The 27,109-nt window shown below is 35.9% G+C and overlaps 1 protein-coding gene across 5 annotated transcripts; it reads right to left on the reverse strand.

Annotated features, from left to right (window-relative positions):
• Positions 1-91: 91 nt before the first annotated feature.
• Positions 92-27,109, reverse strand: PHF6 (PHD finger protein 6). 5 transcript variants are annotated; one of them, XM_029996988.1, is made up of 11 exons: positions 26,819-27,109; positions 21,517-21,696; positions 21,214-21,315; positions 17,802-17,935; positions 17,439-17,482; positions 7,837-8,000; positions 7,515-7,658; positions 6,171-6,275; positions 5,199-5,332; positions 4,420-4,549; positions 92-4,133 (listed from the first exon to the last, which is right to left on the reverse strand). In XM_029996988.1, exons 2-10 carry the CDS (start codon positions 21,652-21,654, stop codon positions 4,420-4,422), a joined length of 1,095 nt encoding a protein of 364 aa, XP_029852848.1. In that variant the 5' UTR covers positions 21,655-21,696; positions 26,819-27,109; the 3' UTR covers positions 92-4,133. The 5 variants fall into 5 exon arrangements, with proteins under 5 accessions (XP_029852848.1, XP_029852844.1, XP_029852847.1 ...); XM_029996984.1 differs by having other exon boundaries at positions 7,837-8,003; XM_029996987.2 differs by having other exon boundaries at positions 92-1,127; positions 7,837-8,003; positions 26,819-27,014.

A 27,109-nucleotide genomic window follows, 5' to 3' on the forward strand; every position in this document is an offset into this window, starting at 1 on the left:
GCCTGTAACTTCAATAGGAAATACTGCATTTATGCATTAAAACAACAGTTTTAGAAGTTATGCTTTCAGAAAAAGGACAGATATGCAAATATGAAATTCATAACTCATTTATTGAATATATATATGCAAGGATACCAATAAAAAGAAACTAATACTGCAAACTACAACTTTGGAAGTAAAGCCAATATAACAGGAACAAAATATACATAACATTGTAGATAGGAATGCATTTACCCTCTTTCATACATTCCTTGTCTTTACACCTAATGTAAATGTATGCTAGAGCAAAAGCTGCAAATGTTAGCCTAACCTGAGTGCTTTTTGACAAGCAACAGTTCTCCAGGATTCTTTAAGGGTTGAGATGTCACTGCTGACTAATGAATGAGCATACATATGCATATACAGAAACTGCTTCAACAAGTATATAAATCAAGAGCTGTGTTCTGTTTTTTAACCTCCACCACTAATACAGTGGAATCTGTTTCTGGTGACATGGAAGAAGAGTTACTATTTGCTATAATGTACCTTCAGTTCTCTTAAGATTAATTTCATCTAATGAGGATTAATTTTCTTGTCAATCTGATTCAGCGTGTTAATATTTTTGGAATGCACTGATTATCACCTGCCAGGTAAGTCTGATATTTCAAACAGATTATCACCTCTTCATCTTTCACCCTGGTTTAGCATGAAGTTATTTTTCATATAGGCAGCAGTAAGAAGCAAGCTCTCTTCCTTTGTATTACATTTTAGGGCCAGATCTGGTATAATCATACCATTCTAGATCAGCACAGCTCTTTGTACCTAAAGATCAGACTTTGTGGAGTGTAGGTGTAACTCCTACTAGAGCCTTATCACAGAACCTCCTATGGATCAACACCTGCTGAATAAGTAGATCTTTTGATCACATAATCTATTTCATCCTAGCTAGCTGCACTGATGCTGATATTGAACCGGCCTTTCACCCTTCCTTGAAATGGAGTGATAGCACAGCTTACTGCTATAGTGTTTGATCACGCCTTGAGACTCTGGCATTACACCAGCTGTATCCTCAAGTTATTTGAACAATATCCTTCTGATGCCTGTCCTTCCTTGGTACAGTCCTTTCTTGGTATAGCACAATCGCAGATCTGTTAATATAGAGATACAGTGAGTTGGGGAGATCTGTTAATATAGACATACAGTGAGATGGGGAGAAACCTCCCTTTCTCAGAGGGTTCCAGGCATCTTAAACAGCACACACTACTCTTGTGAGCAAAAGGAATGCCCAAAGGCCAAAAAAAAAAAAAAAAAAAAAAAAAAATTAAATAAAGTGAAACCAGTTTCATAAGACAAGTTTTGTTAAATTCATGAGTTCTCCAATTGTGAGATGAAAGCAGAAGGTGCCTATTAAAAAAAAAAAAAAAACCTCAGTAACAAATAGACTGCATTAATTTAACTAGCTAATTTAAACATACCTATTTCACCTATAGAGCACTTTCATTACTTCTAACATTTCTGGGAAGGCAGTAGATGCTCCAGAATAATCTTCAATATATGCTTGCAAAGATTACATTACTTTACCAAAAGAAAAAAAAAAAAAAAAAAATTTTTTTTTCAGACTGTCTGAAATTCCAAGCTAAAATACACATAAAAAGACAGTAATGGCAGTATTTTGTCTTTAAAAAAATGATGTAAATGTTGTATACTATCATACATTGTCATGCTTTTTAAAACTACAATTAAGGACGTAAGAGATGTACAGTAAATACACTGCTGAGGTACATTTCTTCTAAATATTAACACCACGACAGAATTACTCCCCAGCAGGTGATGCTACTTGGGAACATATAAATACAATTTTTACATTGTAAGGCACTTTTACCCAGCATACATGAGTTGAAGTCAGTCATGACAAATTTGAGGCTCATAAGAAAAGATTTTTGCTTTTGACTTTGTTTCCATGAATTCTGAATTAATGACAGTTTAGTCAGGCCATCTCAGCACAAAGAGGTAACAGGTAAACCAGCCACTTACTTTTCTGCTACCCAAAGGTAAAGTGCTGTTCCGGTTCTTCGAGGCATGGAATGGGGTAATTTATTTCATAACAGATGAATTACTGGACTGAATATTGTACTAAGCAACTGACACACTATGAATTAGAGCTCAGTCTCAAATACAATCAGTATGCTGGCAGATCTACCCCATGCAACCTTAGTTAAAATACAGTAGCTGCAAACAAAGTGCCTTTTTTCCATGGGAGGGCCATGTCTGAGGCACAAATCTAGAAGTAATTTAAACATTGAAGGATGTTATTTTGCATTCTAAAACTGTTCTGAGTGGCTGAAAAATGTTCATATTCTAGGAGAAACAAAACACCTTGATAGACAATTTCAATAATCGATCTGTCATTGCAATTCAAGTCACGCTTTTAATTTTGAAAGTTACAAATACAAAATAAAAATGATCAATGGCATCATGTTTAGAGCAGTAACTGAATATTTTCTGTACAGAGCAATATTTCTTTCCAAAACGGCATTATTCTCCAGGAAAGCAAACAGAATTGATTGAATTCTAACAGGGAAAATGTTAGAAACTCCAATATACAGTAATTGAGTCCCTCAAGACATTAAGGGAATGCATAAGAAGACAAATGACACACGTTAAATCTTTTAAAAATACAAGTAAAAAATGCTACAGAAACTCATGTTACAAATGAACTGTTTTTGCAATACCAATCACAGAAGAACTGTAGCAGTTTATAGTCAAATCAGTGTATTTTGCTTGTTTCCTTCCTTCAAATCCAGAAGTTTTGTTGGGAGTTCAGAGTGAAACAAGTCAAAACCCTAAACAAACAATAAGGTGATGGATAGCAACAGACAAACATGTGGACTAGATTCAGCTTTTTGGTTTTATTTAAGTAAGTCTGAGAATGTGCTTTAACAGACCAACTGAAGAAGCTAGTAGCCATTAGAAATGACAAGGTGTTTAGAAAGCAGTCAGAGGACTGATCTGTTAGGTTTGGTATAGCCTAGATCTGATTATTCCCTAAAGGAACATCAAACTCTAGCAAGTAGAATTCCATGATGTGATTGTTGACTTGACAGAAAAAGAAGAAATAATCACTAAAACAATAAGGATGATAAGCAAAGTTTCTCATATAGTGGTCATAAGATTAAAAAATAAATACCAATCTAGCAAAAAAGGTTATTTCCTCATTCTTCTTACAGAATATGGGACCTTTATGCATATTCTGGACAAAACATGAAGTGTTCCACACAACACAGAACACTTGAGGTATGGACGTCAGATATGGTGGCTAAATTCCATAGTGAGTTAAGAGTTGTAACTCTCTGAAGTAAAAGAGATTGGGCTGCAGAGGCCAAACGTTTGCATGGTAAGGTTTTAATCACATTTAGTGAAGCATTCTTTGTAAATCAGGGACACAGAAAGAGGTGGGTCGTTGGGGAAAGAATGAACTACAGCCCTTTGGCATGAGTTCTAAAGCTCACAGCTCAGAACCAACAGCTGCTCAAGTAAATCTCCCACAAACAATGCTGGGCGGAATGAGCAATCACAACAGGAACAACCTGAAATGTTCAAGCGTGCTTCGGTGTACACTGAGTCCTTTTCTACTGTGTGCTTTGCAAGCAAAAACAGAGAGCGGCTTTCCCATGTATAGCCTCCGTAACTTGTGTATGAAGAAAATGCAAAATTCACAAAGTACCAGCTTGTTGCCACCACGAACTTGTCCATGTTGTTAATTAAACTAGCTAAGACCTTCCCTCATTGCATGAATCCACTAAACAACTTACACATTCCAAATCTTAAGGTTTTTATTCAGTCCAGAAATATAGATCTTACTTCATTTCAATGTCTGCCTTAACTTTTGACACTGTACATATTACATATCATTTATATAGTGTTTCATTTTTTCCAGACACTGCAGACTACAAACTACATAATATTGACATGTAAAACTCTGCCACTTACTGAAGGCTCACACACATGAACGTTTCAGGCAGTTCAATGAAATTTCTAACAGAGTTGGGTAGTAAAAAGTTACTAACCCTTTTCTGATTTTAGAAAACAATTTAAAAGAATTAGTAGTTATGATGTCTTAGCCATTCCCAGTTCTATAACTCTGTCCCTTGAACCTGTTTAAAAAATGATGAAAACAATAGTAAATTTAAAATCATACAGAAAGGCATTTAGCAGCTCTGACATTACATCTATATTTAGCGATAGAAATGAGGGCCTCCCTTCTTATACTAAGTCAGCTGGATTTAAAAAACAACAAATCCTCCCCATTTTTCTACAGTATGCCAATAGAAAGTACTCATCTGCATACACTAGATTTAAATACTTCACTGCAGTGAACTACATTAAATGTATATTGCGTTTCAGTCTCGGTAACAGATCTGTCAGGAGTAACTTCCATACCTAGTTTCCATTGAGCTGCTGCTGAGGAATGTCATTATGGTCAGTGCCTGATTTGCCACGGCTTTTGCTTTCTCTTTCTTCATCCTCTTCATCTCTTTCATCATTTCCACTATGGTTTTTACAATAGAGTCTAGCACAATAAAAGAAACAGTGAAGACTTTTACTGAAAATACCTATCAAAACCAGACTTTCCCCTCAATTAGTTTTGAGATGTGCTACAAGTCAATTGCTAACTCTTTTAACTCATTCATGGTTTTCAGTCAAGCATCAGTTAAAATGAGAAACAAGGTTGAAGACTAGCCAACAAAACTTTGATCAATTCTAGTTTTCAAGAACTGCTACTACACTGCTCAGAGAATGCCCTCTTGTGGGCACAACCACACTGGCAACTCAGCTGCAGCCAAGTCACTAACACCAGCAGTATGGAAACTTAAGGGCTCCAAAAAACCAAAAATAAGCTACAAAACATATCCATACGGAAGAATCATGACATAAATTATCCAGGGTTTCCTCAATATAAATAACAGATTAATCGAGGAAGAAAATATAAGTCGTCAATTAATTTTCTCATTTCTCATATTACAAGACTACTACAGAAATTTTAAGTTAGCAGAGTAACTGAAATATTTTGCAAAGTCGACAATTACTTAAAAATACCATTTTAGATGAAATAATATTCTCTTTTTTAATAACATACTTGACTAGCCAAGTTAGGCTGAAAAAGTTCCATGAAATATCTTCACTTTCATTATAGATTCAAGAATTACATAGGTCCTTACTTATAAATTCCTCGTGACATATTCTCAATGTATTTAGCTTTGTCTTCTACTCCACAGTGGTAATGGTATGTTTTTATGCAGGCTTTAATTTCACACCCAATAGTAGCACCAGGCTGGCTGCAAAGTGTGCATTTCTGTGTGGGGGAAAAAAAGAGAATGGCACTGTTCAGCCTTTCAATCTCTTGCCTCTTAGTATTCAGTTTAGTGTTGCTCATATTTATGGCTACCATTCTGGAACAGAGTAATTTCTCTGGCAGATCATCCTTCCAATGAGAAGTTAATCAAAGATATTGTAAAACAGAAACTACATAATACTAACCTATTAAAATATGATCACTAGGATTTACCTGTCCATTGCATTGAAAATTGCTACATAATTGCACGTATTATTGCATTTCCAAGATCATTTTATTGCCACTGAAGTTAGTATGCTAATATAGGAAGTCTTAATTTTTTTTTTTTTCCAAGAAACAATATTGTTAGGAGTTGTTTGTTTTCTTTTCCTCCCCATAAATTTCTTAGCACTTTAAAAACATCCTGAATTTTAATAAAATACAATGTGACATTTTACCAACATCCCCATCTCTGAGGCCTTAATATGTTTTCATAGTAAAACATCAAAACAGTGGGAAACATGTCACTGCAAGAACATATTCTCTAAGTTTATTTGTAGTTTTACACAGTGTGCTTTTAGTAACCCAGGATCTAAAGCTGTTACTCTCTTACAGTTACAGGAAGGCTAATAATAATTTACTATGTACGTTGTCACAAAGAAACCTAAATACCACGTTCCCAAACACCAGTAATTTTTAAGGTGATTCCTGTCTGGCTACCTGTCCCAAAAGTAACAATACATTTAAATTTTGTGTTTAGAAACAGATTGAAAAGATTGTTTCACAAAAGGAAGGAGGCAGAGCTATATACACCTTAGTAGAATCAGTAACACATTCATCACATTCTGCAGATACATACCATTCTTTTTCCTCTCTTGATTTCTTGAAGTACAGTTTTGATATCAAAATCACCAAACTCTGCCCTTGAAGTTGTTGTTAGCTGGACAGTACCAGAAGAGAACAACTGTAAAACAAGCAAGTAAAAATAATTTCAGGTCACCAACATGATTAGAAATTTTTTTATGTGCAGGCATAACCTAATATTGAACATCCACTTCTGTGATCTCAGACAGCATGTGCTTTACCAACAAACTAGCAAAAAAACCCATGCTGAGTAATTAGTATGATGAGTATTCTTTCTGATACCCACCTGACTGCTTTAATTACATTTGTTGCCTTGGAGAAATGTATTTTAAAAGACAAAGGAGTAGACAAGAAAAAACGACATGATGAAAACACAAAGTAATAAATGGGCAATATTTATCAATTACACCACTGAACTTTTTAGGAATACTCCCATTTCCTTCCCTGTGACATATATGTAATTCAGCTTCATGGCACAGCTGATGTCAACGTACCTGAAAAGCCCTGAGGGATGACAATAGAGCACATAAGTACGATCCCTACTATCATCATCCTGGTATATTCAGTTTAAACTGTCTTCAAACCAAAGCTCAGGTACACAAAGTAGCGAAGAATACTCTAAGACTCAAGGCTGCTGGCACACACCAGCTCTCTGTTTAGTGAGGCCAGGTATAGGAAGACAATTAATACTCCACAGATTGCCTGGACTATTTATTCATTTTGAGGTACAACAGGAACCGCTGAGGTTTGTTACTCAAAGCCCCACCTCATTCATAGAACGAGTTATATGAAAGATAGTGCTATCTGCTCATGTTCATTGAAACGAGCAGATTCTTTTCAGGCTGACAGTTCTATAAATGTGATCATCTAAAGGCAAGGGTTTTCTAGAACTTCCATGTCCCACTCTACTTGTGTCACACAGCCTGAATCCCCTGGTCAGAAAATTAATGAAGTTCATGGATTCTTCCCAGATTTTGTCTGAATGCCTGTGGAGTAAAGGTATTTTATTTTTGGAGTGGATTCTTTTAGTTAAAACTGTTTTCTGTTTTCTTTTTAAATATCGTGTATGCATTTAGATGCTAAGGGAGCATTTTTAATAAGTTAAAGAGTCTCCCTGAGCTAATTCCAACTCTTAGCACGTAGCCAACTTTTATCCATATTGTCTGCAGTGAAAATAAATTAATTGCTCACTTCGCAATTCTGCAGCGCTTAAAGAGATCACTAGCACACAGACAATACTCGTGCATAATTACATGTGAGGGTACTGTATTAAAATCTAAAATAGCAATTCAGACAAAATTCACATAATAGACTGGTTAACAGAAATACTGTTACTCACCATGCACTTATAGTGTGCTGCAGCCTTTTTGGCATTAAATATATGAAGCTTTCCTCTAGCTTCATTTTCTTCTTCACCTGCATGACAGAATCCACATTTAGGTTTTGTATCACTGGGGCTGCTTCTGTGGGGAGACCTGTCTCTCTGAAAGAAAAACATTTTACTAAAATATACTGCTGGGTTACAAGTAAGGTTGTAATTTTAAAAGCCTATGGCCACCAGCTGGAGGCTCAGACAAATACAGGTTTTATTAAAAGTTATATTTGCAGAGAAGAAATATGCAATTCTGTCTTCTAAGAAGTTTAGCATATTTACTGCTTACATAGGAACTGCTTTCTATTTCATCTGTGCCATGTGAGGACGTAGATCTAGTGTCTTCTGATTGCCCTTTTAAATTTGTTTTTCTTGGTTTTCCCTTACGACCCCTCCTTTTTCCTTTGGGAGGTGAAGGCTCCAACTCATGTTCATTGATACTTTCTTCTAAATCTGCTTTAGAAGTTAGAAAACATCATCAAATAAGATTCTAAAAAATTTTACGCAAAACAAAACAAACAACAACAAAAAACACAGACAAGAAAAAACATAACCTGTATTTTGGTCAGAAATAAAAATAGCAACTTTTTCCCATTTATTACAAACATGCAACTGCAGATCCTGAAAACATTATTTACTTCTTTATACATATCACACACCCTTTGCATCTTTATAACATGAGGAAGGTTTAGCATTTCTTACAACTTCTACTTTCAGACCCAGAATGTGTCCTCAGATACATATATCCACCTCCACTGAAAATCAGAGTCATTTAAACTACACTGAAACCAGAAAATGTTTTCAACCATGAAATAAGCTTTTATTTTTTTTTTAAGATGCCTAACTCCAATGTAAATTGCCCTTGATATTATGCCAGTGTATCCAAATAACACCTCTCTCGTTGCTTTATTAATTGATGCCTTTTGACTTAAGAAGAAGATTCACCCATTTTGGCTATAACATTAGCATCAAGTTTTAAAACTGAAATGTATTTTGCCTCCATGAAACAAATCTAAAATTTCATTTTAGTTACAGTATATTTTTACATCTACAGCTAAAAGCAGCTGCCAGTTTACAGAAAATCATCCACACTGACAATATCCCAGATAAAGTATTTATAGGCTATTAAGAATATAAGAAAGTGTATTTTTAATACAGACATACCAAAGAGGTCTGACAAGTTCCTTTGAAAATGTCAGCTCAACTGCTGAATGCTACATAGAACTGTAGTCCAGTATTCTAGCAGACTGTCCTTTTGATTACTCAAAGCTCTACAGTTAATACAGATCAATTCTGCAAACTTAAGATTGCCCAATATGATCTAGTTAAGCTATATCTTATATTGAATAACCAGCTCTATTCAGTCACTAACAACCTCCCTGATCATCAGCTGCTCACAGAAGCATCTTTCTTTTTTAATATGTAACACCCACCCCTGCTCAAACTGCAAAGATATTTCAGCAGACTTGTTTAAAAAAACATGCACACACACTGCTAAAGAACTGGCTTCTCAAAATCCAAACCACAAACTTCAGTATGAACCCCCAAAGGGAAGGAAATCCTAATCAGAAGATTTGGAACATCTACTTTATACAATTAACTAACAGTTGTGATATTACTATTTATGTATTGCCATAGCACTTATTGCTGTTCTATTGTGGTCTCAGTATCCAGACAGGACATCTTTTTTTGAGACTAAACGCTGCTTCACCAGAACTCATCTTTCTTATCTATTATCACATAAAAATCAAATCACATTTCTATCTCATGATTAACAGCAACTCAACTGCACAAAAGTTTGAAGTCAAAGACTTGAACATATTCCACAGCCATCAACTTGGAGAAGATAACTGAACTACTGGCCCAAGGCCTTGCAAGCAAGTGTATCCTATTAAGCTTAGTCTATCATATCTCTCGCTAATCCCTGAGAAAGCTACAGCTTCTTGCACATTTATTAATGAAGGAGAGAAAACTAATCCAAAGGCACCACAACAGGTTATACTGAAACATAATTCCCCCAAAGCTTTACTCTGTTGTATGGTTAGAAAGAGGCAAAAATTTGAGAATAAATTAATACAAATCTGCAAATTACTTTGGCTTAAATTGACAGATTATTGAGCTATATACAGATATTCCCAAGTTGCTACTAAAATACATCAGTCTACCACAACGTTCCTATGCTTTAATATATAAACACTATGCTTTTCTAATTAGATGACAAAACCACCATTTATTTTACTCTGAAAAAATAAAGTACATGACATGGATTATCTAATGAAACAATACATTTTACATTTTCTTCTCAGAATTTATGATCTAACATTATTTTTCATTTATCATTACGTGCTATATTCCCCAAGCATGATTATGCAATTTAGGTATCGTACCTCTCAGACTGTATATAGCAAATTTTATTACAACCTGAAAATGTCTTTCAAAGAAAAGAATTCTTTTTTATCTTGTCCCTCATCATATGAGCTCTCCACCAATGTATGAAAAGAAATTTGTGAATCTTTGTCTCTACTTTTACATTTACAGAAATCACAGATGGTTATTCTAGAAAAAAAAGTCTTAACAAAATGTGACTATTGAATTCGTGACCCTTTAAATAACATCAGTAAGAAGTTAAAAATATTCCTTCAAAAATCATTCCATGGTTTTCCCTACTGTATTTGATGAAGCAAAATGTATGTAGTCCATTCACCAACATTCCTTATTTTTTCCAAAGCTCCTTATCAATTCTGTCAACCATAATGCTTTCCACCTCTTAGTCCACCCTTATTTTCCAAATACCATTAAAGCATATTCTGAACTCTCTACAGTCACACTTTCAAAACTAGAAGTGAATCATAATTGCTAAAAACCAAGCACACGTTACGAAGACCAACTTTTTATAAGAAATGTCACAGACTCCTTACAGAATAAGTTCTTAAGTGCTATTTTTAGCCTACAATTATTAGAATATTTAAGATTTGAGAAGTAAAAATGCTACATTTTTAAAAGATTGTTTCAGTGTAAGATAAAAAAACATCAAGATCGCCCAGCTTTCCTCAAAGGAGAACCCCTTTTCTGTACTCAAAACTAGTACTTCCAAAAAAGTTCAGAGTTCATCAAAATCTAGATACTACATGACCCCTTCATTAAAATAAAATTCCTTGCAGATTTAGGTCTCCTACTACAAGTGACATGGACCTACAGATTAACACCACCGAGATGTGAGGATCTGCTCTACCACATCTATCTGCAAGACTGATACCTCAAAACATTAAAGTTTCTCCCATTTTTAACAGCACTATGAACTAGTGTAACAGTACAGGAAGAAAGAGATTGTAACCAGCTTTAAAATACACCTGCCTTGGATGGTCTTTACTGTTTAATATACAATTTGGTTTGTGCCCTATCCCTCCCCTCAAGCCCACTGCCAGCTTACCCTGTTTCCCTGGCATCTGATGGTTGGGTGTTTCCAACTTCTCATGTCAGCTTGAACTAAGGAAAACACAAAAAGTTGTTCAACTCCTCCCTGACCAGATGACGTTTTATCATGGATATCACCCATACTCTGAATCCCCTGAGATTCCCTAGATATTCTTCAGCTGCCCCCCAACCCATATCTCCCATTACTGCATTGATTTTTAAAATCATCACAATATTCTCAAGATAAAGTTATCTACAGTCTTCAAAGGAGGCATCTTATGAGCTTTCTTCATAAGTCCCTAAATGCTATATCTGAAAAAACAAGCTTAATATGCAATACGGTCTGAGAAGGAGGGGTGGGGGTAGAAATCAAGAGGAAACATGCTACATTTTAAAAAGCACCTAAGAACATGATATTGTAAATTCAGATGAGTGAAAAGATGAGCAGCAACAAGCCCCAAATTTGCATTTTAGATATCCATAAGCAGTACAAAGTACCACAAAAAGAAGACTAGCAAAATGCTGTATTACATAAACTGTTAACAGGGAGACTCAGCTTCAGAGAGAAATCTAAAAATTCTCCTTTGATCATGACTAGAAGGAAAAAGGATCAAGATGTTTTGCTGTTTAAAATAAGGCTTGGCAGAGAAGAGGTTGAGATATCACTGATCTATTCTGTATCGCATCAGCTGGAAATATACATGGAATCACCCTTTTCCAAAAGCTAGGTTAAAGCAAAGGAATAAAAGAATTAAGTGATTTAAAGGTTGTGAAAGAACAAATAAAAAGAGGATGTGTACAATAAAGGCTAATACTGCTCTCTGTATCCACCTCCTACATTACCTTAAACAATAGATTAAGTGAGCCAGAAGCAAAGGGGGCTAAGTCTGTATGAGGAAGATAATAAACAAAACTGACTGGCAAAATATATTTGCAAGTAGGACTGTACATAAAAAGAAGCCAAAATGTAGAATGTGGAAGTGGTTTAGACATGCTGTTAAGTAAATCTGAAATCACACGTATGTATTTAAAGTTTCACAGTGCATTTGGGATAGAAGAGAAACTCTAAAAATTACAAAGAACTAATCAACCTTACTAGATTTTTAGAAGATAAACAATGTAACAGAGAAAGAAAAAAGTACTTTAGCATGTTAAAGTAAGATGTCCTTAAAATATGGCTGAAACCCAATGAACCGTATGTGGCAACTTAATTATTTTAAATTGAAAAGAAATGTTAAAAAACCCTGAAAACCTTATTGTCCCAGTAGCCAATAATAAAAATGTGAATGCATCTATAAGCATTAATAAGAACCAGAGATTTGCATAAAAACACTTGCAAGTGAATACAGAATCCAGTAAACTGATCATGAAATAATAGCAGCTCTTATCAGCAAATGATGTAAAATTAACGATCAAAATGCTGAATATAATTGTTAGTTTCCTTTTTTTTTTTAATGGAAAAAGACTAACTTACATTAAATGTATCTAAACTGGAAAAAGTAAGAGTGGAGAGGAAAAAAATTAAATTACCCCTTAGGTCCCGTCATTAATGTTTTCCAAAAGTACCAGATACCTCAAGGAACTGATGCCTCTTGTCCAAAAGCTATTTTTGACTGAATAGTACCTATGTTATGAAGTACTTGAGATTATTTCTTTAATTAAGTACATTTAACATAGAAAATGAATAAAATATTCATAACCATACAATCTAAACGCTTTTTCAAGCAAGCAATTGTTGGCAAAGACTGAAGACAGACAATAGCTTATCTGCATAATCAGAAAGCTTATGACAACTGGTATGATAAACCTGTTAAGTATGAGTTAGTTGACCAAGTTTCTATTTGTATAATATCTTGCCTAGATAGGAAGGAGAATTATAATGTAAACACCATGGGACAGCTCCTCAGATAGGACAAACCATTCACCACATTACTTCTATGTTTTTTCCTTTTCCATTAGCTGTGCGTTTTTCCATAAGAAAACACCATTGTGATGTTTTCTGCAATGTACCTCATTAGTCTATAACGGACTGCATAGGAGATTGCTAACTTACTTCCTGGACCAACTGTTTTTGTCCTAAGACTACCTATATATTTGATGCCACATTCAGAGCAGCATTCTCCGTAAGACGGATGAGAAGGCTGAGTAAACAGAGCCTAGGAAGAATTTGTTACCATCCACCAGCAGAACTGAAATGACATTGAACTCCAATGTTGGGGAAACTTCTATACCTGACTGCATTAATGCATACAATGTTAGGCAAGCTTATGCTGTGAACAGTGTTACAGAAAATGCAACTATGAACAAACACTGATTAAAGAATCCAAAGATGAATCAGGATGTTACCTAACTATAATGCCAAAAAGTCTCAGATGTTTTTCCTGCTAGCCTCTGGCTTACACAGTGCTTTGAAAAGGTACTCAGTTTGATACAGATTGCAGCATCTCTAAATAGGTCTCAGAGAGAAATATTATCCTGACTCAACTTACTGAGCAGTATGAGAAGCATAGATTTCATGTTTGATCTTTAGAATAACATGAAAAGGATGCTGAGACAGGGAATGTCCTTATTTCCATTGTGGAAACATAATTCCCTGAGGTTCTGAGTACGGCTACAATAGGAATTATGGACACTTTATTTTCTGACCCCACAGTTCCCAATCTGTTTTAAACATTAACAATAGATGGCTGTCTTCATTATTCTTTGTTTTACCACTATGTAACAGAAGAATGAAATTACATTCTTATCTTAGTTTATATTAAACTATTCCTGATCAGCTGAATTTGTTTTAAATTCAACACAGGGGCCAGGGCAGCCCCACCTGCAGGGAACTGAAAGAAACCAGATTTTAAACTTTTCAACAATTATTTCCAGTACATTGGAATAAATTCCAACAAACAGTTCCAAAACCTTAGTTCAACAATACTCTATTCTTCAAAAAGAATAAATGCAATTGTATCAAACTGAACAGTAATTCAGCTAATAGTTAGCTGTGACAGTTTGAAAGCACTGGCACCAATTCCTGTAACCTATTAGGTACTGAAAACTTAGATGGCTTGCCTAAATTATGAATTAAACTATTACTTGAAGTTCAGGTCAGATTATTTTGTTAGATTTGTAACCAGCAAGACAAAAATCTAGACATGAAGCTTTCAGTAACTTGGTCTGCTCCTCTGAGCAGGTGTCTTCAAATCTGTTGACCTCACAGCCACAGCCTAGTATAAAGTGTGAGAGTACCTCACTTTCACTGTCCTTCTTCCAGTTAGTGAGAACACAGCACAGAACAATCGATCTGAATTATACGTACACAAAGGAAATATAGGAGAAATACAATTTTTCTGTTCTATGTCACCTGAAGGCTAGGCCATACAGGTAAATTAGACAAATGCAACAATATGCTGAAACAGATAATGAATTTAAGAGCACAATACTTTGCTGCCATGTTTCATATTTTTATATTCAAACAGAAGGTAGTTCAGCAACTCCTGTCAATTAAAGGAAAATGAACTCCCATCGCTCATTAATTTTGTCTTGATGAGTACAGAGATACTTAGTCTGATGAATTCTCGTGCCACTTGAACTTCATGACAGCAATAAATAACATCCAAGAGGTCCTTTTCATTAGGTTTTAACTGGGTAACTTTAATTCCAACATAGGTCCTTCAACTACATTTCCATGCAGTCTCAAGAAATTTTCTTTAAATGTTATCAAATGGTTAACACGTATTCTTTTTAAACTAGAACTTCTAACAAAAGGTACATTAGCCACATCTCGGACTTGAACGAGTATGCCCCCAAAAGCATATATTTTCTAGGGAAGGGAAGGAAAAAATCTCACTATTAGGCAGCAGTGCTATCTACAGATAATACACTGTTCTGGACTGCACCAAACCAAACACTCCTAAAAACTCTTCCAACATCCACTAATAGAAATGACATAATAAAAATATTTGGACTGCAACAATTAAATCAGAGAACAAAGGATAAAAAACCAGATGTTCTACGCTGACCAAGAAAAAAACGCCAACAGCATCCCAGAGCAGGAGCAGTAAGTTTCCATTAAAAGGGACTGATAATTCCAGAGCCTCTGTGGACCTGCATTGAGTGACATAACCACAGATGAGCTTTAACTATTCTGTTATGAAAACACTGCTGAGAGCAAGGACTCACAAAAATGTAACAAAAACAAGAGGGAAAAAAAAAAAAAAAGCCACTATGTTAGTATCTAGTATCCCCAGCTAGTCTATTCACTCTTCTCTGCAAGTCCTTTCTGGTTTCACACACCACCATTCTTTCACATCTAAATTCCTCTTCGATACTCACATTTTCCTCAAGAAATAAACCAACAAAACACATATATAAAGCTTAATCTCACCATCCAACATCTTCCAGTTACCATTTCACTGAGCAAACTTCAGTATTTAAATATTAATAAACAAACCCTTCAAAGTCCCTTCTTAAACTCTGAAAAGCATCCTGTATATTTCTGTCTTCTAAAGGTAATTAGTTTTCAATGTAGCAAAATACCATTGCTATACAATGCTGTAAGTAATTTCCATAAGACAGATGCAATATGTATTTTTACTTTTGTTGATTTAAAGGAGGTCTATCACAAAAGAGCCCCAGTTTCTGGCATTATCAAATCCCTAACTGTAAGTAATAATATTCTATGGGTATAGTTCCCTAAACTGTATGGACTAAAAAAAGAACCTACTCTTTGGGAAAGAGCACAGGATAAAATTTCAGTCAAATATTAAACAAAAACCAGAAAACAAAAATGTGAAGTATAACTACACACATTTCTAGAAGTATAAAGCATAACAACTAAATATTTTAAACAAAAAAATGTGTGCAAACTTAAATGTCAAGTAAGATATTGTTGGGTTCTTTGGCCTTAGTACTTCTGAATTATGTTGTTTATTCCTCCTTCTCCTACCCTCAATCTAAGAGTCTCTTTGGATGAGTCTAGCTTAATATTTTAATAAACTGCCATCATCAACATTTAAGAAAAAAGCCACTATGCCTCTAGTAATTTTTCCTATGTCTTCTCAGACAAATATATCCATACAAAATTTAAAAGCCTTTGCTGTTAGAGAATGACATCATAGAATTGGAGATAATGGTTTCTGAAAACTCTTAAAGAAAAGCACAAGTTCAGATCCTGCAAGGAATTTCAAGCAGAAAAAGTCATCCATTGGCATTGGGCTCCATGCAGAATTGGAGGCATTTTTCAATAGATGTCAAACACTGATCCATTTTGTGAATAAGTATAAAAGATTATGTTTAAATATCAGTTAAAGAGATTAATCTCTTTCTGGACTCATATGTCTTTTATATTCTGTTTCTGCTAACAAGCAAAATGAACCCCAAAACAAAGAAACACAGTGCCAAACTACAAGATAATGTGTCCCTGTCTCTTTGGAGAATACATACAACATGTATACTGCTTTTCTTGTTTAAACCTAGTAATAGCAAAACCAGAGTGTTTTATACAAAGCACACAACAATAATTACTTAAATAGACTAAAAAAAAAAATTTTTTTTAAAAATCAGTTTTCATTTGGGATTTTCTACTGCCTTCAGTATCTTTCTGAACATTGAAGTAACATCCAAACCTTACCATTAATGTATCTACTACCCACAGCATAAAAAGTAGCATATTACCTTAAAAATACATTTGGCAGAAACAGACTGAAGTAATCTATGAAATTTAATCTTCACTAAATAAAGAGTCATGTACTCCTCATTAGTTAAATCTGATGACATTTCAGTTGAAAGTAATGCAACTGTTTGCTTTCCCAAATTCAGATACAGTAGGAAAAAGGAAAAATACCTGCATAAATACACAATAGCACAACTAGTTTGGAATTTTAACAAACCACATGATTTACCTACGTTTGTGGCATATCAACCCTCACGCATTTCACAACTGTCCTCTGCAAAGATGCACAGCTTTTATGAATGTATCCATACAGCTTTTGTTGTTTATCAAAATGACTCAGAAATATATCTATAAGTGATCTGATCACAAACCTTTTCATTTACTATTGGGTTCTTCTTATTTGAAGAGTTAAACTCTATTTAATAGTTCAAAAAAATAGTGAATATTTAGGAACATTAGCAATAGCAAAAATCAGCTGTTACCTGACAAAATATTTTAGATGTTAATATTGTGAATATTTAACTACAAATATAAGCCAGCCTCTTCCCAGAAGGGAATGCATTACTTCTACCCAAACTTTGTTTTGACAGAACATCAAATCTTTCAAACATCCTAAAATTTATGTTTTAGGTTTTTCTCCACCTCAATCAATAATTTTTAGAGAAAATACAGAAATCAGATGGGCTTCCAAACTCATTGTTTCTCAAAAAAATGTAGTTCTAATTTTTACTGAAAACATTTATATTCTCCAGAAAAAATTAAATTTAACCAAGTATCTTTCTACAATGGGAAAAATTTATATTGAATAATTTTACCTTCAGAGTTATGCGTAGTTTTCTTGTGTTTTCGACATAAAATCCTATAAACAAAGTAGTTGAAAACTGTCAAGTCAGTCACGATTCACAGATTATTTACTCATCTTTTAAATTTAAATGCCAGTACATTTTTCTCCCACTTGTAAGACTCACTGATATACAAATCTTGCAGTGAAAATATGCTTTTCTAGCACATCACTATTTTGAATGCCACAATCATCATTAGAATTTTTTTGCAACAGTTTTGTTTAGATTCCAAAGTGGGTTTTTTTTTTGTTTGTTTGCTTTGCTGTTGGTTTTTTTTTAAACAAAGAATGTGAAATATAAATACAAAAATAAATATAGCAAATAAATAATAGTTACATGTAAATGCCTTGTGAGGGTTTCTCTCTTATCTGAGCTTTATCATGCAAAGCACAGTAGTAGTGATATGTCTTGTGACATGTTTTCACATCACAGCCAATGGTTGCTCCAGGACAATGGCATAAAGAGCACATCTGTAGAGAAAAAGCAAGCACAATTCATGTTACTGTTGGCTTAGTATTTCTGAGTTTAAAAATAATATAGTTACCACTCCTGGTGACAAAATAAATGGAGTTATGCACTTGGCATAACTCTTCCTGCTCTGAGGTTGCAGTTATACAATAGTACAATAACCATCATACATTGATTATCAATTCAATGAAGAAAATAAGTAATTTACTTTTCTGGAATGTGTTTGATGAAAGTGATGCAGCTATTCACCAAATATCCCACTCCCAAGGATAGTCTGTACCAACCATTTCAGAAAAGTTAAAATCATAAATCATACTTGTTTAGTACTGAAATACATTATGAAGGTAGGTGGAAAAAAAAAAAAAAAAAAAAAAAGACACCCATTTGGCAAAGAATCTTGCAGTCAGAAATACCAATGACCTGCAAATTTACCTTAGCCTCAGCAGCTAACTTTACCTCTATTTTCTATACAGTTATTTCCTTAAGTCATTTCCAAAACACTGAATTTAGTGAAATATTTGTTAAATACGATGAATTTATTTCAATTAGACTAAATTTTGCTCTTCATACTTATATTGCAGAAAAGGTTAAATAGGAGCCTGTTGCTTTACTCTCCTTTCCCAATAATTAATTCTTCTCATATTAGACTCATCATTGCTTAGGATACACCAACTATCATGCTTCTAAATTGTTCACTGCCCTTCTTATGCTGTGTTAGGAAAGGAAGTAATCGATAGTATCACAATATTTTTCTCTGTATTAATTCTTTTACTGACACAATATCGCCTCAAAATCTCAGAATTTCCCATTAAAGTCCCCTCCCAAGACAACCGGAGCTTTTTGTATCCTGCACATTGCCCACACCCCCAAAAGGTCACAATTAATTCCAAAACCATAAGCGTAAGCGTGCAATGTAGGATACTCCCTACGTATATCTTTGTGGAATACACTTTCTGTCCACTGCACTAGCTTAGTCAAGTTCTTCTTGTTCGTCTCAAATATGCCAAATAAATATGCCACCAAAGTTATATATCACCATCCTGTTTTTCAATTTTAACAAAGTTAACTGAACAGTAAAAATGTCAAAGCCTTGGATCATCTCCATTTACTCCTCTGCAAGCTCTGAAATGGCACAGTTATATACCGTTCCCTAGTTGTTATCTAAATTGTATGGGTATTTTATCTCATAAATTTGTTATACGTTATGGTTTAACATATAATAATGGCTGATCAAAGCTCTTTATAAAAACCTAGGTTGAAATTATATCCATTCAATCAATTTTAGTCAGTACTTCAGTATTTTGAAAGCCAGAAACGACTAAAAGAAAACTTTATTTTTATGAACACCATGATGTATCTGGATAAACAAAATTTTTATCCTGACTTATTGGTCTATGTTTCCTGACAGTAATAAAATATTTATTCCATTGGTACAAGTCCTGCTGTCCAAATGGTCACTGTCAACAGATTAATAAATTCCCAAGCTATATCAGGTGTATGTCAAGTTTGACAAGCTGCAAAATAGGTAAGCTCTTTAAAAAAAAATCCTCCCATGCACAGCTAACAGAAATACTAATGATATCAGTGCCTTGTACTCCCAAATATTTAGACTTCAGAAGTTTTTATGACCAGCCTATTAAGGTTTGAACGTACAAACTTTTCTCAGATAGAAATATATTACCATCAGAAAGGCTCTACATGTCAGTCATTATCGCTTCAGTAATGAACAGACCTCAATTTTCAGTGCATATTTGGTCAGCAGCAGCACCTTCTGAAGGAGGGCAACTACATAAAATCTGTCAGCAGACAAATTTAGTCCAAGCTATCAATATAATTACTTAACCCAGTGCACCACGCCGAGATATTTTTGCTCAATGTGTTCCCACATAAAAGAACAGGCTAGAACAGAAAGCAGACCTTAGAGGGGGTATTTGCGCTAACTATAAACATTTAGCTTTAAGCTTCCTATACAAGTCAATGGAGAAAGACAGATTCCTCCAGAGTGATTCAGAGCTGTAGTTTTCTGACAGCTACAGACAGAGATAAGGCACCTAAGTTAAGATCTAAAATTATCTTGTAAATTCTCTCCAAATAGGAAACATCTCAGGACTATGAATCTACTAGGTTAACCAAATCCAGGTTTTCTGCAAAAACCTGAACAAAGTGCCTGATATATATAGCTAGTGAGCTCCAAGAATATATCCAGCTGTTGCATCAGTGAAGGAACAAAAAGAGATTCAGAAGCAGAAAGACAGAAACCACCGATGACATAAAAAGAAATAACATTCAAAAAACATTTAAGAGACCCAAGAGACAAAAAGTTTCTTTATGATCTGTAGTTCCATTTACCACCATGTTCTTTGGAAATTCCTAATCACAACATGAATGATTTGTGAAGAGTTATTTCTTTATGCTTCAGCTAATTAGAGCAAATAAAGTTCCCTGTGTTGGAAAAAATTCAAATGAAACACTGGATGAAATATTAGACTATTATTATATAATTGTAGTTCTGCAATAATACTTCGGACTACTCTTAGTAGGTCAAAAGCTGGTAAATACGTAAGAGTGCTCTAAATAACTAAGCTGAAAATTTTTAATGTGAGGAGTGAATTGATCACTTGTAAAAAAATATTTTTAAAAAGCCTCACTCATTCCCCTGAATGGAAAACAACTAGTTCTAATTAAATTAAAAAAAAAAAAAAAAAAAAAAAAAAAGAATTAGCTTCTCAGGAATTAAAAAAAGTAATTGCTGCTCAATTCTCATGAATTTGGTAGAGCTGTAATCACTATTGTACCCACATACCTCATAAGACATCTATATTCACAGAATCATCTACTAAATCAATATAAAAGGAAGCAATAAAAGTACCTTTGGTAGTTAAAACCAGATTTTGGCAGCAAAACCAAATACTGCTAAAAGCACAATAATACCCTTGCCAGGTCCCTAGAATGTGGGTTTCTTTCTGAAATCTAACAGAAAATATTAAATAGAAATTACTGGATTAGAAACATAAATTTAGGAAATGCTATTGTTTATATGCAGCCCATCAAAAAGAAAAACGGGCATATTCTGTAAATGAGTTTTCAAATTTGCTTGGAAAAAATGCATATCTGCTACAACCACCTACATTTGCCAATGAGGAAAAAAGTGACTGTAAAAATAATAATTCTGGATTTATTTTTTAATAATTCCATGACTAAGCTACAATTCTTGAAACAACTTTATAGAAGGTAAGAAAACATTGTCTTCCATTTTGAAGAGCCAAAACCAGACACTTACCAGTTTAGTGCCTCTCTTTATTTCTTTCTGAATATCTTCAATAGAGAATCCACCAAGACTCTCATTATCAGTGTGTGAAGATACCAGTGCAGATGAGAACAGCTAAAATTATAAAAACGAAACTTATTTTTTAAGTTTTAAGGGTATAAGTGATATAGAACATTTATATCTTGAAACCCGCAAAAATTTTAAATTACAGTGATTAATCATGTGTGCCAATGCCACAGCTGGTTAATTTTTTCATTTGTTTGTAGTCTTTTACTAGCTCACTAGCTCCTTTCCTTTTTCCTATGGGTTACTTACCATACATTTGTGATGTGCTGCCACCTTCTGGTTTTCCGACATCAATAATTGTCCACATTCATTATCTTTATTAGATCTACAAAAACCACACTTTCTTTGTCTTGAAGAGACTTTTTTCTGTCCAACTGAGCTTGTCATGATTTTAAATGACCTTAGAATGCCACTTCAATCCTCTCAATGCTACAGAAAAAAAGGTGCAATCAGCATGTTAATATCAACAAAAGGCAATTTAACTTACAGTTTTGTAAATGTAATATTGGTTGCTTGAAAGTGATCTGTCCTTTCTTACCCTTTTCTTTACACTACTTCAATATATCCAAATAAATGTGCACCCAGCAGAGGCAGTATTCTGCCAACTTTTTATGAAATTGTACCAGCAAGCAGAATTAGTTATTTAGGCAAAAAAGTTTGAACGTTAATATAAAACTTTCAATACTAACATAAAACTTAAGGGGAAAAGAAGAAATAGGTGGAAAACCCAACAAGTACAGCGATCATTAGGGGGAAAAGTTAGTGCAACTCTCATCCCGTTCTTATAGTTATTTATTACAGCAAAGGTAATTGTAGAAAATGCACTACCTGTGCATGCAATAAAGTTCATGCTACTGAACTTCTTCAAAAACAGAAGCAAAGAAAACCCCAAGTGTCCAGCACAGCATCCAGAAGAGGTTTTGAGTGTAAAAGCTCACAAAGTAGCACCGCAGATGAGTAACTACCCTTAGATGAGGGTAGAGACGAGAAGATAAAACGTTACCATTTTAGGTATTTCACTGATACACTGTGGCTAGTCAAACAGTATTAGGAACAAAATTTTAGAAGGATCTATGACTAATGCTCTCCAATGGAAACCTTTTCAAGACCCACAGTTAATTTAGCAGTACCATACTAGTTTTCAGTAAGTGCATGAGAGGTGCTATTCTCATCTAAGAAAAGTAACTTAAAATTAAACTCAACATGAATCACAAACTTTTCATGTGTTACCAGCAATACATTTTTAAATATAGCATTGAGGTCCCAATCCCCTCATCAGGCAGACACTGCAAGTTCAAAAGTGAAAATACCTAACCACTGTACATGCTTCTTGTCCCAGTATTAAGTAGTTTGTGTTCATTTGCTTCTACAACTCTCAGGAAATAAAATACCATCCTCTTCAAATAGACTTTCTTACAGCTTTTTACTTTGGAGATTTGAGCCTTACTGTCAGAATTGGGCACAACCGCAATAAAAGCATCCTCCTCAGCCTTTGTCTACATTAGATTCATCTAAATAAGAAAAGCCACCGTATAGTTTGATATTTCTGTCGGAAAAAAATATAAAATCCAGCCATAAGAATAGCAGAGTTGCAATACATCCAGACTGTGCTACAATGGCGATCTGCACGAAAATGCAAGACTCTGTTCTGAAATTTGCATAGGCAAACCTGCCTGCTTCTCAGTGCTGTCAGACTCTCATAATACTAATATCACTCACTATTTTTCTAATCAAAAGCAGAGGAATGTCATTAAGCTTCTGCTGGCATATACTACAGCTAAAAGACAGTCCTGTTAGATTCCTACTCTTCTGTTTCAAGAGATTCTCACAGACTGAGCTTTAACTGTTTGTCTTGCAATGTTTACTACAAAACTCCTGCATCAAAAGGTGTCTGTCCTGCATCTATTGCCTTTGCTTTATCAACAGCTTCATTTGCTTTCTTTTATAACTGGGAAGCAGTTTACTAGCCAGTGACGCATACTCATAAGAAGAATGCATAGATATCAGATCTTGCTGATTTGCACAAAAAATGTGCCAATCTGGATAAACTAGTCACACCCATTTGTGGTGGCAATAGAGAGTCCTTAAGTGTTAAACACAAAAGAATTACTATACTGTATTCTTCTAAAGAAAAAACAAAACAAGACCATTCTGTAATCCCTTCTGAGTAGAAAGAAGAATGGTTTCTGAAGGAAAGATACACAGATTTTCATATGTGGGTTTTGGGTTTGGTTTTTTTTTTTTTTTTTTTTGTAGTTTAAAACTTAAAATAAATAATAATATTTGGAAGCAGGAAAAAGACCTACAAAAGGCAAGTAGGAAACAATATCGCAAAGATGTCTTGCTCTCATGTCACAGTCAATAGCTCAACATAAATCACATAATGATGGGTTACAAATATATTAACAAAACAATTTAAAATGCAAGAAATTCTGCTTTGGTATAAATAATTTGATATACACACACACACATTCATTTGGGTGTGTTTCATTTTATATTCAGATAATATTATCAATATATTGACAGCAATGATGGTAGTTCTTAAAATGAAGATCAGGGATTTCCTTGAACACACGCACAAGTTCCACTGACTTACACGAATAAGAATTACTACTACAAAAAATAGCTATCCTTCAATTTAACAAGCAAATTCATATTTTAGAAAATGCAAATAATTTATAGAACACATAAAAATTTATTAACTGGCTCTCATCATCTTTTATTTATAAGAATAGTAACTTTCCAAGAAACAAGATTATAAAGAATCTTCTCACAGCTTTATACCTTCCAGTGCACTAAGAGATACGAGAAGGCACTTCATTACAGCAATACTAGAACCTGACATAACCTAACTTCTTAAGTACTTTTGCATAATTAGATTTTTTTTCAGGCTCACAGTGAAGTTAAAAATAGTGCCAATATTTACTTGACGATGCATGGATGTTGATGTTATAACAAAAAAAAATTAAATTAACAAATACCATGTTTTGGAATATTTATTCAATTATAAATAATTTAATACTTGAAAAATTATTCGAAATGCAAACAGACCAAAAAGCATCAGGGTACGCCAGAAAGGAAACTCCCATTCTTTTCACCATCAGATTAAATTACTCTGACAGCATTTTACAAGGATATCTAAAAGTTTTCTTTCCAATCCAGCATCCTTTGCATTTGCGTTTTCTGTATCACTAGGCATTAACAGAATTTATACATTTCTAAAGAGTGCAGGAAAAAAAAAAAAACACCACCAAAAAACTGAGCATGAGAAATATTTCAGAAGCATTTCATCTGTAGACCTCTCCCTAAATTATGTTTGCTTTCTCATAAATGTGAGAAAACACTACACTGGGATCACTTTTCTTTGTGCCAAAATGCACTTCTTATCCTGCTCATTTAAAAATACCTATTTTCGGAAAAAGATCAACCAAGTTACGCAGCTGTACCAGGCCCAGAATTCTGAAGGCAAACAGTCAAAATTCTGTTTTCATCTCTCGAGTTAAGTCACCCAAAAGCAACTAATCCAGTTTGCCAAGTGTCAAGCTACACTTCATTGGAACAAGAAAAATAATGCAACTTAAAAACAGTTCAATATTTCTGTTTTCCATGTTTAAAAAGCTAACCAATGAATAATACTTATAAAATAGTGTTTAAACATACTGTTGACAGAATCTTGCTTGTCAGCTTTGTCAGAGAAAGTCTTATAGACTGGATCACAGAAAGCGATGTACTATGGAATCACTGACTACGAGATTATGCACCATCTCTACCAAAATGGAACACATGTACTACAAAACACAGATTATTACATATAGATATGTTTTCCACAGGCTTGGTCTAAAAAATGAAAAGTTACATCTACCCTAAAATCACAAAAGAGGAAACTCATTCAGTGATTCTTCACTCAAAAATTTTGGTTCATTTACATTTGTGTTTCTTAATGCCCACTAAGGTATTCAGCATGGTGCTTCCCCTAACAGCACCTTTATTTTATCTTTAAAGCAGCATGTTTTACAAACTCATATGGCCTGCATACTGTTTTACCGAGTTCTAGACAACAGATTTTTGAACATAAAAGAAGAGTGCAAGTTCAACGACTCTCAGGCAAAGAAGGACGTTCTCAGTGTACGAGACATTGTTCAGCACCGAAGAACGGAAAGTAACCTGGATTCTAATTTCTATTTATTGCGTGAATATGTTTCAAGAACTACTGACTGTTTATAGGAGTTAAGGCCCCACTTGTATTTCCAACAAAGAACAGTGATCTATACGCTATATTTTCTCATGTAAAGTTTGTTTTGCTGTGTGGCCTGTGTGATTACAAAATCATATTTTTAAAAAAATTAGGATTTATATTTGTCTGTGAAGGAAATTTCAGACACACAAGGAAAACCTACAAGCATACAAGCTTTGTAAAATTTCATTAAACATGCTGAAGGGGTTTGGACTCTCGAGAAAAGCTACAGAACATACTTGTGTTGATTTTTTTCAAGATGCTTACTAGAGATAGCAGAATTTCTGTTCAAGAAACTTTCAAGTGCTTTCTAGTTTCTAGGGTCAATTGCCCGTTACTGGGGCCATTATTTTGGAGGGGGTGAAGCTGGGGAGAAGGGAGGTATCCTGTAGGTGTCTGTAGATGAGAACCCAAAGTCACAGGTCCCATGGAAATCTTTATCCAACAGTTACATTCACACAGCATCCTACAGCCACTATAAAAAGTAGGATAGGAACTTATCCATGCAACTTCCTCAAAAAAAAAAAAAAACCAAAGGGGGGCAAAGGCGGGGGGGAGGCCCAATCCTGGAAAGTCTAAACAATAAGAATAGAGCAGGTAAATAAAAATTACACAAAAAGAGCCTGCGGTAAGGAAAATCTGGCAGACAGCAGCGACCGATCTTCAGGAAAGTTTACATACTCCCACGGGGAGCGGGAGATGAGCCGATAACGGCACCTCCGTCGCTCGCCTCCCCGGGGGGGATCGATGAGGCACGGCACGGCACCCCGTTGGGGAGGGACTGCCGCGATTTGCCCCCGCAGGGGCCCGGCCACAAGCACCGGCGGTGCCTGACCCCTCCCCGACGGAAGGCCTACCGGCGGGGGGGGAGGGTGTGTGCTCGGTGGGACGCGGGGCTCCCGGCGAGGGCGATCCCCCTCCCCGTTCCTCACCGAATTTTGGGGGAAACGGGACTCCGGAGACAAGGGGGGGGCGGATCCTCCAGGGAAGGAGGGAGCGGGCCGAAGCGGGCGGAGCGAGCGGCTGCCGTCGGCTCGGGGGGGGGGAGGGGGGGACGGGTTAACGGCACCGGGGGGGCGCCCCCGAAGAGGCAGCGCGGGGTGCCGGGACCCTCCCGGGGGCGGGTGGATCGCTGAGGCCCAGAGACCGGCGGCGGCCGGCGGCGGGAGGGCAGGGCGGGCTCCCCGGGCCGGGAGGCGAGGGGGCTGCGGGCGGGCGGGCCGGGGGTCGCCGTACCTGCCCCGGGCTCGCGGCAAAGAGGCGGTTGGGCGGGCAACGAGGCGGTTGAGGCGCTCGGTCGGTCACTCAGTCACTCACCCGTGTGGCGGGTGGGGCGCCGGGGAGAGGAGCAGCTCGGGCACACCCCCACCCCCCCCGTCACCGCCGGTCGCTCACGGCCGCTCGCTCGCCGGGACCGTCCCTTTCATTCGGGGCAGGGGACGCTGCGCCGCCGCCGCCGCCGCCGCCGCCGCCGCCGCCGAGCGCAAGCACGCACGCACGCACGCACGCACGAGCGGACGCACGCACGCACGCACGCAGGCACGCACGGCGCGCCCGGGCCGCGACGGCGCGACGCTGCGGGGCGGCGCCCGATTGGCGCGCGAGGCG

This window comes from Aquila chrysaetos, chromosome 21 (assembly GCF_900496995.4).
Source record: "Aquila chrysaetos chrysaetos chromosome 21, bAquChr1.4, whole genome shotgun sequence".
Taxonomy (NCBI): Eukaryota; Metazoa; Chordata; class Aves; order Accipitriformes; family Accipitridae; genus Aquila; species Aquila chrysaetos.